Source organism: Centrocercus urophasianus, unplaced genomic scaffold (assembly GCF_019232065.1).
Source record: "Centrocercus urophasianus isolate 14NV4802_14NV808 unplaced genomic scaffold, USGS_Curo_1.0 seq_48, whole genome shotgun sequence".
Classification (NCBI taxonomy): domain Eukaryota; kingdom Metazoa; phylum Chordata; class Aves; order Galliformes; family Phasianidae; genus Centrocercus; species Centrocercus urophasianus.
This window is the reverse complement of record NW_024885066.1, coordinates 1,614,113-1,630,121: the sequence shown is the minus strand read 5'-3', so window position 1 is coordinate 1,630,121 and position 16,009 is coordinate 1,614,113. Positions and strand designations below refer to the sequence as shown.

The window sequence follows — 16,009 nt, the reverse complement described above, 5'->3', positions numbered from 1 at the left end:
GGCTGTTGCTTCTTGGGGGCTTTCCCCAAAGCAGAGCAGAGCCTCAGCTGCAGCTCCGGTGGGTGGCAGCACTGACACGGCTTCTGCAGGTGTGACACACGGGTGTGACATGCCAGGGGACCTTTGGTGGCCGCCAGCCCCGAGCACAGCTCCTCCAGGAGGTGGGCATTTGCTGGGAATGAGAAAGAACTATTTGCTGGGTTTGGTCCCTGATGTCCCGTGTCACAGTTATTTTCCTGCATCGGTCACAGCTGGGAGCTGCAGTCTGCACTAATTGCTCACTGAGGTTTGTGCTCTTTAAGCCACTTCTGCTGCCAGACCAGAGCTGTCCTGCCTGGCAGTTGACTCCAAAGGAAAACACTTTTGGGAGCCAAAGGGTGTCGGGTTCAGCTCAGCCAGTGTGGCTGCTGGGTGCCATGCAGGGGACAAGGCCAGCAGGAGAAACACCTTCTGTTCCGCTGGCCACAAGGGTTGAAGTCCAGGGGCAGCTCACAAACAGTGCAGGACATTCACCTGCCAGCAGTTCAGAGCAGAGCTGGGGCTGCTTCTCCCAGGGCCGTTTGCATTTCCTTTCTGTGTCCAAAAGAAAGGCAAATGGCATTGTTTCCCTCTCTCCCCACTGTCCAGGTCCCAAATTCCCCGACAGCTTATTCTGCTGCTACCTGCTGTTCTTGGTGCTGTTTGCTCTTAGCTGCTCCCCTGCTTGCCTCCTTGCCCTGACCCTGAGCAGTACCAGCCCCAGCTGGAGCACTCAGGAGTTCCCCAGTTGTGGTTACACCAGCCACTGCTTCAGGCTCACACCAGCAGAGACCCTGCAAGAGGCTGAGATGCTGGGTTTGGTAACAAAACGGAGCCCCACGTGGTGCCAGCAACCCATCAGGGTGCACTTGGAGCACCAGGTGTGGGTTAGCGGGGTGAGGAGGTTTTGGGGAAGTAAGGAGGGTTGGGCTCAGCGGTGGTTATGAGCAGTGCCCAGGGCCTGCCTGTGCTTGCTCTGCAGGAGGGGCCGGCTGCAGGTAAGGAGCCCAACCTCACCTGCTCACCCTCAGCTCTGGGAACGGCCTCACTGCTTTGCCATGGAACACAGGGAGAGCTCACTGCACCCCCACAACAGCAGCTCAGCTCCCAAGCTCCCCTGTATTTCAGAGCAGGGTACGCTCACAGTACAGGACACAATGCCCTCTGCTGTGTCCCACTGCCACCAGAAGGAAACGAGCCCAGGGTCAGCTGGAGAGCAGCCTAGAAGGACCCAGAGCAGAGCAGACACATCCCAGCAGGTGGTGACGAGGGCGGGCTGGAGGCAGCTGCCCCAGGTTCTCGCTTTCCCACAAGGTCACTGCTGAACTGGGTGGGTGCCGCTTTTTGAACTCGAGGGCCTATAAAACTGGGAGAATGAATGCACACAGTGTCCTGTTATTCAAAAAAAGAAAACCTGGTAAGGCAGGTGCAAGGCCAGGCCGGACTTTGCCCAAGCAGGGATTTTCTGCTGTTTGCGCCCACTCCCTCTGGCAGAAGGCAGAAATACTTTGTAGTGGCAGAACCCCAGCAGCAGGATTTTGGGGTAGCCTCTAAAGGGCAGGCAGGAATAGCAGCTTTTGTCACAATTCCCTCGCATGCTTGTCATAAAGCAGACCTGGGGCAAGGGTGGCTGTCTCAGTGCAGTCACGCGCTGCTACGTAGGGAATGGGGAGCCTGAAGCAATGAGCCTTGGCCAGCACTCCTGAGCAAGGCACAGCTCCAGCTGCCTCTCTTGAGCTGGGGAGCAAAAGTGAGGAGCGAGGATCCTGAAGACGCAAGCAGCTGGAGAGCAGAAGCCCCAGCCCTCAGCAGGCAGCCACCTCTCCCTGGGCAACTTCGTGCCCCCTCCCAGCTCGTACCTGAACTGCACAGCCCCTCCAAAGCCCTTCTGCAGGAGGAACCACACGCTCTACCCACAGATTTGACACTTTTTTCCTTTATGTTGCACTGCAGCTTTAACGAAGATATGAACCATGCAGAAAAACGCCGCTCGTCAGCAGGAGCTCAGAAGAGAACGCAGCAATGCCTGTCAGCAGCGGCAGGGAGAGAGGCTCTCGGCAGAGAGGCAGGTGAACTCTCAGTAACAACATTACCCCAAAGACCCCCACACCCTCCCCTGGCCCACAGTCACAGACCCCACAGCCTTCCCTTGCCCTAGAGCAGCACGTCACCCTTTCCAGCTGGAATGAGAGCCCTTCCTTGGGGTCAAGTTTGTCCCACTTCTGGCAACAGAAGCAGCAGGATGGAAAGCACCTGAGTGCAGGTCAGCCACTAAACCCTCTGCTCAGATGTGATTGAACCTAGAGTCCATTACAGGTGAGAAGAAAGGAACCAGTTTTATCCTTCCCCATTCAGTTTTTGGGCGGCAGCACAATGCTATCTGCTACCTTGAATTGATGGGTTACAGCAATGATGAGGAATGTTCTTTCTCTACTGCAAAGACTATATTTTGTTTTTTTTTCAAAGACTGCTGTTTTCCCTGCTCAGGGAGGCAGAAACGTAAATATTTCCTAAAATAAACTGGCCCTTGTTTTCACAGAAGAGCAGGAATGCCAGAGCAGGGAAGGAGTAAAAACTCAGGAGCACCTGCAGCCAGAACTGAAATGGCAAAGCAGAGGTGAACAGCTCCAAAGAGCCAGGAGATTAAGCTAAGCAATGCATTAAGGATATGTCCCCAGATCTCTCAAGTCTGGCTCTTGAAACCTCAATGCCCTTTTTGCTCCAGCCCCTCCTTCTCTCCTAACTGCTGCTTGGGAATTGCCACAGATGGCTCTGACTGGCGTTGCTGCAGACTGGTTCTGTGGTCTGACATTCTGCTCAACACAGGACAACTGAGGACGACTTCATGGAGCTGCCTTCACAGCAAGCTCAGCTGGGGATGCTGCAAGTGCTTACTCGCCCAAGGTAAGGGATCCCTACTTATCCAGCAAAACGTTTCCTGTCCCATTCCATGGGCTGCCTGAAAGAGCGGGGAGGAGGATCGGAATCAGTTGAATTTAGCCTTTGAAAAGTCCATTTCTGGATGCTGTTCCATGAACCTGCAATGAACACAAAGACAACAGCTAAGTTGTAAGTCAGCAGAAGACACAGAGCTCTCCCCAGGGACGCGCAGCGAGTACCTGCGAGGCTCAGCGCTCCTCCACTCCATTTCAGCTCATTCATTCAGCCTCTCCACATCCCACCTTTCAGGTGCAAGGCAGCCCCCTCCCAAGGCGTGCATCCCAAGAGGCATCCCTACTTCCTGCACTATCAAGTTCACTTCCTCTCCACATCCTCCACAGCAGGGATTGTTTGACTGAGCCCCAGGTCACGCTCCCCAAACTACAAATGGTTTCTCCTCAGCTCGGTACATCAGCAATCCTACCAGCCACCAAGGTCAGCAAGCCCACACACATGGCAGTTTTTTTTATCAGCTACACACCCTTAACTGCTGCCTCTCGGACAGACACGTAGCACTGTGACACGGATTGTGGGGCAGAGGGGAGATTGTAAGGGTAGATTAGGATTTAAGCTCGAGTGTGTTACCTTATGCATTACTGGAGACATAGGGAATATCTCCAGTGCAACCTGAGACTCAGCACAACCTGATTTCAGATGTACTGCAAACTCAGCAGATATGACTATTTGGACACAGATTGCCACATCAGAAGGTTCTGAGAACTGAACTGTGCCTACGGGAGATCAGGAGCGGGGTATCAGGGCACAGAGACATCCCTGCATTCCTCCTCTGCCCTGCACTTCGCCGTGGGACACAGCACAACTCTGTGGGGATGTACCTATGAGGTGGAGGGATAGGGCAGGCATTTCACTTTTCATCTCCATGGAAATACGCACTGTGAGAGCAGCATCTTTGTTGAGCAGGCAGGAGGAACTCCCCAGCACAGAGCAGAACCCACCTGGGTGTCACCCAGTCTGCTCTGGTATGAACAAAGTCTAAACTTCCTATCCATTCTTACCAGCCAATCTGCACACGGGCCAAGCTCGCAGAGCACTGAACCAGTGCTGAGATGCCCTGTATGTGCACCTTCCAGCAGGAAAGGGCTAGCTGCCATTCCACAGCTCCTTCAGACACTGAGGAAGCCTGGTCTATAAAAGTTACACCCTGCTCTAAACTCAGTGCACCGCTCAGAGCAAAGCTTCTTCCAGGACAGATAAGCTGAGGAAGGAAAGGAGCCAGGTGCAGAAGGAAGGCCTGCCTCACCAATCCTCCCTCCAGCCCCGAGACATGCAGGTTTGCACTTTCCAAGGAAGATGCCTGACTCAGAACTGTCTCCACACCTCCCTGCCTGGCCTTGGGGGCTCCATGAGTAATTTCCCTGCCAAGGTGCATTTGTGCCAAACAAGGCAATAAAGGCATAAAAGGACTATTGGCTTGGAGACAGCTGTCTGGTGACAGGTGTGTAAGGGAGATTATCTGGGCTACCGAGTAGAGGGAGATTAGAAAACAATCAAGACCATGTTAAAGTTCACTAGGGTCGGTACTTCCATGCTCAAACATGCTTTCTGGACTTGAAATCAGAAGATTAAGACAATGCCAGAGCTGGACTACTCCCAGAATTTCTCATTATGTTATCTACCCCCATTGGCTTTTATAGATGCTGGTGGTTAGCCAACGATTCCATGACTTTGTAACTGCAGATTTGAACTCAGGTAGAAGTGAAGGGCGACCCGTTCCTCGCTCAGTAACACCGCGAGGTACTGGTGTGGAGGGAGGAGAGGAGAGGGCTGTGGGAAAGCAAGCACCCCCAGATCAACTGGCTATACCCACTTTTTCAAAATGTCTTGCTTCTTCTGTTCATCAGACGTGGGGAGGCCCATGGATTTCTGTCGCTGATCATACATCATTTTCTCCACCATGCTGCGAGTCTCACTGTCCAGGTCTGACAGCTGAAACCAAGGAATTCCATCAGAACTGAACTCACTTTGCTCAACACACACACACACACACACAGACACACACACACACACAGACACACACACACACACACACACACACTGCTTGCATTCTCTGATGTGCACAACACCGTGTGCACAAGCTAGAGAAACATTAGCCACTCTAACTTATCTCAGCTTTGTTTAGTTGAAGCTTTGGGAGCACCTATCAGATGGGGGCACACACAGCAGTGCTCCCAGCCTTGTTTTGTTTCTGCTGCTAGAACAAAGTCACAGAAGTTCAGTGTGAATGTGTTTATGAGAAGCTACATTCATTCCAGCGGAGGGAGTTCTCTCACCTTGGAGTTTTCTGGATTGATTTTCTTGGTGTTGATCTCTGGGTCTGTGGAGACCAGTTTGTTCCACCATTCCATCTTGTTGATCTGAGGGAACGAAGAAGCAACAGTTATTTCTTTTTCCTGGGCTTGCTCTTAGCATGCTGTGTCTGGAATCAAACTTTATTTGACAGTTCTCTAAGCGTCAGTAAAATCTGAACCTGGAGGAAGGGCATTACTTTCATTTCTAATCACTTCAGCTATCTGGAATTTCCACAACTGACAAATCCAAGAGCATGTCAGATGTCATGGCTGGCACAACAAAACAGGGCTGCAATAAGAAATTGCCTGTAGAAGCCAAGGGACATGAAAACTCAAGGACAGACCTTATTGCTGCTCATGTCACTAACAGATGTGAAAGAAGAGCATGAATGCACTAAGGAGCAACTTCAAAATACTGATTTCCTTCAGATTCTTCTGAATCACTGAGAAATTAACTGGAAATCCTGGATTATAGAATCCATCATCCAGAATCCATCATCAAATCCTTAGGATTGGAAGGGATCTTTAAAGGCCACCTGGTCTAACTCCCCTGCAACAAGCAGGAAACAGCTCCATCTGTGCTCACAGCCCTTCCAGCCTGACCTCAAGTGTCTGCAGGGATGGAGCACAACTCACTGTGCCAGAGCCTCACCTCCCTGCAGAGGCTGCAAACAGCACCAAGTGGCAACACCCAACAGCATCCCTGAGACAGGACCAAGGACGAGCACGATTCTTCTGTTCCAGCTTATAAAGCCCCGTGCTTTCATGAGTTTGGTGACTCTGGTTTCACCAGGGAAGAGGCAGGCAGGTCCCAGCCCTCCCCAGTTGACGCCGCTTTACCTTCTCCAGGTGCACGGTGACTGTTTTACCATCTTCAATCAGCCAGGAGCTCTCCTCCACCTTCACTTCATTGAAGAGCTCTCCATCGAGAACAGGAGGATGGCCTTTCAGGCCAACTCGGAGGCGCCGTCTCTGGATATCCACCACCACATCCTTCCCCTTCAGCCGGAAGGTCACCTTGAAAGGGACGGCCAGCTGGAACAGACAAAGGGCAGATGTGAGGAGCAGAGCAATTAAGCCTCTCCTTGCCCTCTTGTGCTGCTGTTGTAAGACTCTTTGCCTTTTGCCAGAGTACGATACGATAATCCTTGTTGGTCGAGCAAGAGGTGAAAGGATACAAGTGTAAATGCAGCAGCAGGGCGGCCAATGGGTCTTCAATGAAGGGAAGCAGATTTTCACGTCCTGTTCAACTTTGTTTGCCAAAGCTTGGCAGAGTTAACTACAGCTTCTGGGAATTTAATTTAGTTACCAGGCTGTCCCCCAGCTACTGACATGTCGTCATTAAGTGCAATTAACAACCTTCAGGTCTGCTGTTCTTACCAGCACCTACTTTCATTTTGTGGCTGAGATCCCTCAGACCCTGCATAGAAGGCAGCACTTACATCCAGCTCTGAAAGAGTCTGTGTCCATCTGTAATTTGGGAGGTCAGCTCCATTGCCAGCGTTGGGCTTCAGTTTTCCTTTATCGTTCTCATCTTTGTCTTCTTCATCTGTTTCCTAACCAACCAACATAAAGTGAAAGCAAGTTTTTCAGGCCTCCACACACCCTTCCCAATTCCAGATTTTTACAAGAGTTCCAGGTCAGTAGAACATATTTGGTATTTGCATAAACTTAACCCAAAAACAAAAGGTTTTTGTGTTAAAATAAAATTACAAGCAGAAAAAAAAAAGGCACTGCAGTCTTTGGGAATTCAGCCTTGTTATGACCAGGGCACAGCACAGAAGACAAAATCAGCTTCAGTGCATATTCCCAAAGAAAGGCAGGCAGGACATCCCCTAATATTGACAAGAGTTCTCGTGGTTATCCAGAAACATATTGCTCTCAGTCTAAAACGAAACCCATAGATGAGTTTTACCTGCTTGTTAGAATCTGAAGAGTCACCTTCATCCTCTGAGGATTTCACCGGGACATTGTTAACCTCTTTTTGTGCCTCTTTCTTCTGTTTAAAAAGAGAATTAACAGAATAGTCCATATTTGTGTTACTTGCTCACCTGACACTAGGCAGCTTCCACTTCTACAGCAGAAGGTATTGCAATACCTTGCTGAGGGCAGAGGGACTCACTGGCAAACCCACACCAAAATCTAACAGTTGTTCTAGAGTGCTTCACTTCAGAAGCCCCCCCTGCTGCCATCAGGAGGTTCTGATGCTGCAAAGCAGTGAGTCCAAGCCATCTGAACAACCCCCACTACTTGAAACATGCACTGGCAAATGGAGGAGACAGCCTGGACCAAGCTGGCACCCCTAAGAACCAAGTGAAACCCTCACCTGATTGATTTCCAGCTGCAGCCTTTCTGCTTCCTCGTCTGTAAGTTCCTTAATCCTTGGCTCATTTGCTTCCTGTTTTGCTTCCTTGGCAAGCTTTGCAGCTCTCTCTGCCTTCTCCCGTCGTTCTGCCTCTTGTCGAGCCTTCTTCTCCTTCCTCTCCTTTTGAGCCAGTTTGTTGTGATGGTTGAAGGAGTCTGTGATCAGCTGGAACACAGGGACGTGTACCCAAGGGTTGAAAAAAAATAAAGAAATCTACCTTCTTTTTTTTTTTCCAAACCCAAATGAAGCCAACTCACTAGATACCAAAGTTTTTTGCTTTTTTGTCCTCTGTGCTTCGAGCCTTCCTAACCCAGCTACTCCATACATCCAGGAAAGCTGGAAGAATGGAGACACTGGTCTTAGTTTTTATGTCTGCTTCTGACCTCTCCCCCAGCTGGGCTTTCCCCAGGCATATTTAATGTCTGGATTACAAAACCTTTGCCATGAGGAATTTCTATAGCTCCTGGAATTGTGGCTACCACTGCAACAGCAAAATCTAGCAGAAATCAATAAGTATCACAGTTTCACTGTGTCACCATTTAGAGGAGGAAGATTCGAAAAGCTCCTTTTCCTGAGGGCGCAGTTCCAACAGAAATCTTTGCTTCCAACCTCACTTCAACCTTTCACATTGTTGTGTCTGTGAAAAGCAAACTCTCAAGGTCTCTGATGCAAATGGCTGCGCTGCTCAGAGGGAAAGCTCAGTACGCAGGCAGGAAGCCAGAGCACTGCCTGCTGCTCAGTAATGCCACAGAGCACTGTGCAGAGCTGCACGGATGAGAACTGCTCCAGAAAACAACGCAGACAGAATCTCAGAAGAGAAATCAGAGTGGAGAGAGTCCTCAGATGTAGGTGCCAGGTATTTCTGTATGTACAGCCCAGAACCCCTGCGATGAATCAGCACCTTTCCAGAGAAACTCAAAGCAATGGGTTTTGTAACCAACCAGCAGCTATTTCTGCTTTGCTTCTAAAGGGCAAAACAAGATTTATTTACACAGCCTGAGTCCAGTGTCTCCTAGGACACAGAACTCAAGACGTGCATCTCCCAGCCTCTGCTCCTAATTGAACCCACAGGGAGCAAAGCTATTTAGCTACATAAGTTCCAATAAGAGCAGCCAGGACCCCCAAAAGCACCCATCAGGGCTCATCTCCCAACTGCTACTCAGTTTCATTCCCTGGGAACACAGAATCCCCAGGAATCTGAGGAGATATGTCCTCCAATGGAAGGAAAACAGCACCAGACTTCAATTCATTCTTCCTTTGAAACCATCCACTTTCCCACCCCTGACCTGCCTTAGTTGTTACTTTGGAGACCAGAGAGAGTACATTCTGCTCCCTATTAGCAATTAATGCCTTCCCTAATGCATTTACCATGGCAACAGCACCTGTTTTGCTCACAGGGAGTTCTAGTAGTCAAAAAGTGCTCACAAAAGATGTGCACTCTGAGTTTTTCCCTCTGTTCCATACTGGCCGTGGGATCCAGAAGCATCAGACCCTTCTACATCAGCTTCCCTGTAACCCCTTCAGCAATCACCCAAAGATTGTATGCAAGCAGGGCAGGGACACAGCATCCAGCTGAGCATTACAAAGCAGTTCACATGCTAAGTGAGGGGGAACAGCAAGTTCAACTATGAACCCTTCAGAAAGTCTGGCTAACTTGTGCTGGGACGAGCCAAGGCGCTCAGTCCTTACAGTTACAGCAGCCCGGAGACAAAGGTGCAGCTGCTGGTGTGCAGATGTGGACTTTGAGCTCTTCCTGGGGTGAACAAACAAGGCGACACGCAGTTATCGGCACGGCGGTGTCTGTCACCGTTCAGTCAGCACGTCTGGCAGATTTGCTTTCCAAACAAGCCTTTGGCCAGAGCATGGCAAATCCCTGCACCACCAGCATCACCTGAGCAAGCGGTCGTGCCTCACCACAGGTAGGGACAGCTCGCTGTTCCCTCGTTTCAGTGGTGTGTTTTATTACTGCTCATCCCCAATTGCGTTACAGGGTTTTAGGATGTTCAGGAAAGGAAGGCTTAGCAAGGCATAAACGTGGCTGACACATAAATCAAAAGACATAACACAACCTGCAGACTGTGGTTTGTTACCTTCTCTGCTACGCCATCTTCTCCACCAGTGAAGAAATCTGTTTTACGCCTCAGGAAACTGAAGAATGTGTTCACAAGCTGGGAACAAGGAAGGGGGACAGGAAAAGGACAGGGAAAAAAAAAACACCCAGAGCAATGAGACCACATCACCCCAAGGCACCTTGTGTTTAGTGAACAGTCTTTATTCTGCTCTTCCCATCTGAGTCAGGATCATAATTCTACGATTCCATAATGAAACCCTGTGACTGTTTCCCAGAGAAAACATTCCATGGCTTGTGTGAAAATCCACCTCCTGGCTCTCTGTTTTTCAGGACAGGCATCTATGTGATTTACATTAATAATGTAGGCAGGTTATTCTCAGATCACGTTGGAGATGCACAGATGTGGGCACCCCAAGCTGCTAATTAGACCCACTTGATGCAGGAACACTGAGCATGCACATATCCATACATGTGTATGTGTACAGGTTTACACACGTACTGTATTTTGCTGCCCTGCATGTCTAAGCCCTCAAAGCACACAAGCCCACCTTTCCCAGCTCTGTGTCCCTTTACTTTTACAAAAGAACAAAGTCCTTTTGTTTCCCACTAACCGCCTTACTACCTGCCAAGTGTTACTGATGAATGGAAATGCACTCTCTCAAAGAACACTGTTGTTTTTTTTTTCCTTGTATTTTTTCCTCCCATCGGGAATTACATCTTGTCGGTATTCCAACCTGAACTTTGAGGATTGAAACAAGGAGATGTTTTTAGCACCACTTCTCCAAAATTTTGGGGTGCGGGGGATGCTCCCATACAGCCCTCCTGCAGCTCAGCTCCGGGATCCCAGCTTGAGCTGCCACGTGAGTAAAAGTGAGGCCGCACCGCAGCCTCAGAGCCCCACAAGGAGCCGGGAGGGGGCCGCCGCCGGGTTTTTAGCGGCTCCTTCCGCTCACATCCCCGCCCTCGTGCACCACGCAGCGGAGCCGCGGCCGAGGAAAGGGGATCCGCACGCTGTTAGCAGCCGCGCCCCGCAGCTCCTCAGCCCCTCGCCAGCACCACGCGCCCCTCAGAGCCGCTGCAGCCGCCACGGCGGGGCCGGAAGTCACGCACTGCCCCTCCTCCCGGGCCCGCCCGCTCCTCCCACCCCCCCAACCACCACCGGGAGCACGGAAAGGCTTTGGCCGCCCCGGGAACGACGGTGCTACCTCGCACACGCCGCCTTGGTGCTGCTGCGCCATGGCCAGAAGGATGCCATCGAAGCGATCCTCCTGCTCCGCCGCTTCCTCCGCGCTCAGCCCCATCCTGCCCGCCACCGGTCTCCTCAGAGCCCTCACGCTACTGCTAACCGGAACCGGAAGCAAGCTGGGCGGAAGCGGAAAAGCGGTACCTCCCGCAACAGCCAATCGCAGCGCTCGGCTGCGCTGCTGCCTTCGCGGATTGGTCGAGGCAGTACCCGCTGTGGAGAGGCGGGAAGAGTGGCGCGGGGCTCGGTTGCTATAGCGACGGCCGGGCCTGGGCCTTTCCAGAAAGCTCGGCCGGGGCTCGGGGCTCGGGGCCGGGCAGCGTTGTTTACTTCCGGGTATTTCCTGTCCTTGCGCAGGGTTTGGCTCTTCCCGAGTCCCCTCCCGTCACCACACGGTTCAAAGAGCCGCTCGTTCAGGCCCAAGCAGGGCCAAGGCTCTGCAGTCTGAAGCAGGGAGAGACTGTAGCAGTCCTGCTGGCTGCTATGGGCCTTTCCTTACCCCTCACTGCTGGTTTCACTGTGTGCCCTTAGGATGAGTTGCCCTCATCCCCATTGGGTGCCTACTGCCCAAGGTCCCCCTGAAATCGATCAGCAGATGCTGCCAGTTCCCCAGGCTGACTTGTGCTGGCCAACAGACACAAATACCCGGGTATTTTGTGGTGAAAATCTATGAACGTGGCCCTCAGTTCCCACTTGTTTGTGCCCTTAAGGCGTTTGTTCCTCGCAGGGTTCACCGGACCTGAGTGAGGAATTCCTCACAGGCCCCCCTGAAATCCATAATTGTGTGCTGCCACTTCACTTCTGCTGATCGAAACATACAAATTCAGCGCAATAAAAGGGAAAAATGTACAATCTGGCTCTCGCCTACCCAGTGTTTCTTCTGCAGCACATGGGGCGCTGCCTCGGGTGTAGTGTGGCTTCACTTATTCACTGGCTTCCTTAACTGTAACAGCACGAATCTCCTGTCAACAAGGTTAGGCAAACATCTGCTGATAAAATGACTTCCAGGTTGCTCTTTCCAAGGCCAGAGCACGCAGGCCATTTGCCATGGTGTCCTCGCTCCAGACGAGCACTGTGTGTGTGTGTATGTGTGTGTGAACTCCTTGGCAGCGACACCTGCCAGATAGCACAGCCTGATTGCAGTGCGGGGCCTTGGTGCCATGGTACAGCCCGGGTTAATGACTTTGTTTATACTGTTTGGGTAATTGTGATAAGGCTGCCCAACCCGCTGCCCCATCCCCGCGCTGCGGCTGCTGGCGTTTCATTGAGAAAACGGCCACTGACGCCATGCTGAGATCTTGCTGGTCCCAGCCAATCAGTCTGGGGACAGCTGGTTGGTTGGGTTGGTTGTTTTTTTTTTCTTTTTTAATGAGGACCGCTTAATCACAGAGCGGTCAAGGCTGGGAAGGGGTGTTCCACTTGTGACTGAGCCTTATAAGAGCTTGTTTGAACAGCCATGTGCTGGCAGAGCAGAGGGGACAGGTCACTCCCAGGCTGAGACGGGGAGGAAACTTACAGTTCTCTCCTATCTGTGGAGCTTTACAGAGGATACAAGCTCCCAGGCTCTGATGACCAGTAGCACGGACATGGACTGCGAGAGGTGTCAGTGCCAGCATGGAGACAAACACTCAGCCATTCTCTACACCCTCCTGAGCCAGAACCTGAGCCACAGCCCACCCCACCAACGCTGCCTGTGTCACCAGCGCTGGACAGTTTGCCTCCGGACACCCCATATCACCTGCCAGGCCGCCTCCGATGTGTTGGTGAAAACCATCAGCTTCATGAAAAACCTCCCTTCCTTCCACCTGCTGCCACGGGGGGATCAGCTCCTGCTGCTGGACAGCTGCTGGGTCCCCCTTTTCCTCCTGGGGCTGGTCCAGGAGATGGTGACGTTTGAGGTGATGGAGACCCCGGCCCCCAGCATGCTCGAGAAGATCCTCCTTGATGGCCAAAGCAAAAGGCAGGAGCCTGAGTGGACGCAGCCCATGCTGGCCGCCATGCAGTGGCTGCAGTGCAGCCTCAACACTTTTTGGAGCCTGGACTTGAGCCCAAAAGAATATGCCTACCTGAAGGGAGCCATCCTCTTTAATCCTGGTGAGTGCTCAACCCTCTCAGCTCTGCCTGCTGGTGGCGAGAGAAAGCCCTGCATGAGTTAGCATTTAAAAACACAGCTCTTGGCTTGGAGTCACTCAGAGTTTGGGCAAAAGCGTGTGTGAGAGCAGGGAGAGCTGCTCACGTTATCGTTAGCATCAACAGTGCAGCTTACAGCTGGGACGCAGGGAGGAGAGATACTGAATGCGGTGTTTAAAAGCAGAGACCTCCTCACCTTGCAAACAAAGACTTAAATCTACAAAGGGGGACTTAAATCTATAAAGGGGGTCTTAAATCTATAAAGCCTATGTCTGCCCTGTTAGTTATATTTACTCCCTCAACGCAACAGCCCTGAAATCTGTGTCATTAGGGTGGCACTCGGAGGTTTTCCCCAAGACACAGGGAAGGAGATGGGAGAAACCTGGAGCTGTTTTCCAGCCTTCCTCTTCACATGCCTTTCCTCCTTTCTCTTGGCAGATGTCCCAGGGCTGACGGCCTCCCTGCACATCGAGAGCCTCCAGCGGGAAGCCGAGCGAGCGCTTCAGGAGGTGGTGAGGATTCTGCACCCTGAGGACCAGGACCGTTTTGCCCTCATTTTGCTCATCACCTCCACCTTGAAATCCATCCCCCCTGCCCTCATCACAGACCTCTTCTTCCGGCCCGTCATTGGCAGCGCAGACATTGTTGAGCTCATCGTGGATATGCTGTATGAAATCACCAGCTGGCAGCCGGCTCCCTCACCACACACGGCTCTGTGAGCTGCTGTGCTCTGCCACAGCTCTGTGCGTGCTCTCCATCAGCTGGCAGGGCAGCAGGGAGGACTGGGGAGCAGGCACTCGGGACAGGCGCCCTGAGCTCCACAGCTGGCTTTGCGTGTGCCTCTTGCTAGGCTGCAGGGCTCAGCAAGGTGTTAGCAGAGCACTCAGGAAAGCAGCCTTGATTCAGCAGATGTCTGTGGCAGCTCCTGTTCTGCCTCTGCCAGTCTGTTTCAAGGAGTGTGTGTGTGTGTGTGTGGCTGTTTCCCTGTTCTGCAGCTGGTAGTACTCAGCTGCTAGCAAGCAGGCCAGCCCCGTGACACAGGGCAGATTGAGTTAGAGCCTGCTCCAGTTGTTTTTTTATCTCAGTGAATCCTCAGTTCAATTAAAACCAATGTGTGTTTTGCTGTTAACTCCAAGAGATGAGGTCTGACCTCAACTCACTGCCCATGACAGCTCAACCCTGTGATAGTGGTATTTAGGGGTGCTGAGTATCTTCAGTGGGATCACTTGTAGAGTATGACCAAGTGCAAACAGTCAGAAATTAGATCCTTAAGTATTGGCCAATGTCTGTTGTGCACGAAATCTCAGAAATATTCATAAAGAATCTTCCTCAGGCAGCAAGAGGGAAAAGTACAAAATCTTACAGGGTGTGCAGCCAGCCGAATTAACGCCTTGTGCCTTTCATCAGATTGCAGCTTCTCTCCATTATGCCATGAGCTGCAACAGGATTGCTCACAGAGCAACGGATTACCTAAGAGCAGTGAAACGTATGGCAAATAATGCTGCATGAACACCAGGGAGTCCGTCCTACCCATACACCACAAAGGTGCTTTTAGCAGCGTTGAGAATGGCTCAGGCTGTGGGCTGTTCCTGTGACAGCAAGCAACACACTGAGCTACAGACACCGAACAAACCAGCAGAACTGTTGGTGGCAGAACAAAACATCCCTGCCTTGAGTTACAGCTGGTTAAACAAGTAGCACGTCTGGAAACCTCACTTCTCCTGTCTGCAGCTTTTGTAAAGCATTAGATGTCAGTATTTTGTGGGCGAGCCTTCTTTCGGTTTGTATATAAGATACAGTAAATTATTTTTTTAATGAAGCGTTTTACCTTTTGGAAAGCAGTGGTGACTTTCAGGGAGGGTGTCTGTTACATTCCTGGGATTCCGCACTCAGAGAAATACTGGCTGCAGGCCTGGTGTGGAAAGGACACCTGAAAGCAGGGCCAGAGCCTTTCCCCTCTCAGTGAAATCCTGCTGCCTCGTCATCGCAGGGCAGCGCTGCGATGTGGTCACAGCAGTGCCTGATTCACAGCCCCGTGGCACACAGTGCCCTGTGCACCCAGCAGAGAGAAATCTGCAGAGGCAGCAGAACCGCAGCCTGTCTGCACGCTGCGCCTTCCTTCATGCACGCAGCCTCGCCCGGAGGTGCTGAGGCAGGAGGTGGGTGCTGACTCACCTGGATGTGCACACAGCCGTCAGCAGGCACGGAGACCAGGCTGTGAGCCACGCGTGGCCCCGCCGAGGTGCCTGCTGGAGCCACGCAAGGTCTCCTGGTTCCCCATCGCCCTGAAACACATCGCGTTTGAACAGGAGCCTGGTGGGAGAGCGGTGCGTTCTGCCCAGCTGTCCCTTCACCCCCGCTGCCAAACCGCAGCAGGCTGCTTCCAAGGGGATCTCAGCCCCTGACAGCCATTTTCCAAAGGGAAGGAGGCTGTGAGTCACCGGATGATTTCCGCAGGCCCACGCCAGCCACGAGCTGCTCAGCACGGTGACACACGCGTGAGTCACTGCGCGCAGGGCACCCAATAGCCCCGTTGGCACAGTAACCCAGCAGCAGGCAGGCAGGCGTCTGGGCACAGGGAAGAGCCCCCGGTGCCTCCATCCCACTGTGCTCCCAGCAACTCCTGGAGACAGGGAGCCCCATGCATGTTGGGGCGGCGCCTCACTTCAGCCTGACACCACAGCATCACTCTTTTTCCCTGTCCTACGCATAGCTCTCAGAGCTGCTACTTTACGTAGCGTAAAAGAAAAAAAAAGGAAAATGAAAATAAGGAAAAGGAAAAGCAAACACCGAGACCCCCCGCGGGTTGGGTTGCACTGGCCCCATGGCCTGCAGTACCCCTCCCCACCACGAGGTGGCGTCATCTTCCCCGCGAGTCTGTTGATGACGTAATCACCGCGCGCCCAGCCCCGCGTGACGCACCGTTCGGCGGA

The 16,009-nt window shown here is 52.1% G+C and overlaps 2 protein-coding genes across 3 annotated transcripts; one reads left to right on the top strand and one right to left on the bottom strand.

The window, feature by feature from the left end:
• Positions 1-1,938: 1,938 nt before the first annotated feature.
• On the bottom strand, positions 1,939-11,053 carry NUDC (nuclear distribution C, dynein complex regulator). 2 transcript variants are annotated; one of them, XM_042834642.1, is made up of 9 exons: positions 10,909-11,053; positions 9,723-9,800; positions 7,594-7,797; positions 7,183-7,266; positions 6,710-6,823; positions 6,108-6,302; positions 5,250-5,333; positions 4,787-4,905; positions 1,939-3,056 (listed from the first exon to the last, which is right to left on the bottom strand). In XM_042834642.1, exons 1-9 carry the CDS (start codon positions 11,002-11,004, stop codon positions 3,005-3,007), a joined length of 1,026 nt encoding a protein of 341 aa, XP_042690576.1. In that variant the 5' UTR covers positions 11,005-11,053; the 3' UTR covers positions 1,939-3,004. The 2 variants fall into 2 exon arrangements, with proteins under 2 accessions (XP_042690576.1, XP_042690577.1); XM_042834643.1 differs by lacking the exons at positions 9,723-9,800; positions 10,909-11,053 and adding an exon at positions 8,169-8,193.
• A 1,274-nt stretch (positions 11,054-12,327) lies between these two features.
• Positions 12,328-14,895, top strand: NR0B2 (nuclear receptor subfamily 0 group B member 2). Its single transcript, XM_042834628.1, has 2 exons — positions 12,328-13,040; positions 13,515-14,895. The coding sequence occupies exons 1-2, from the start codon at positions 12,515-12,517 to the stop codon at positions 13,793-13,795; spliced, it is 807 nt and encodes a 268-aa protein (XP_042690562.1). The 5' UTR covers positions 12,328-12,514; the 3' UTR covers positions 13,796-14,895.
• The last annotated feature ends 1,114 nt before the right edge of the window (positions 14,896-16,009 follow it).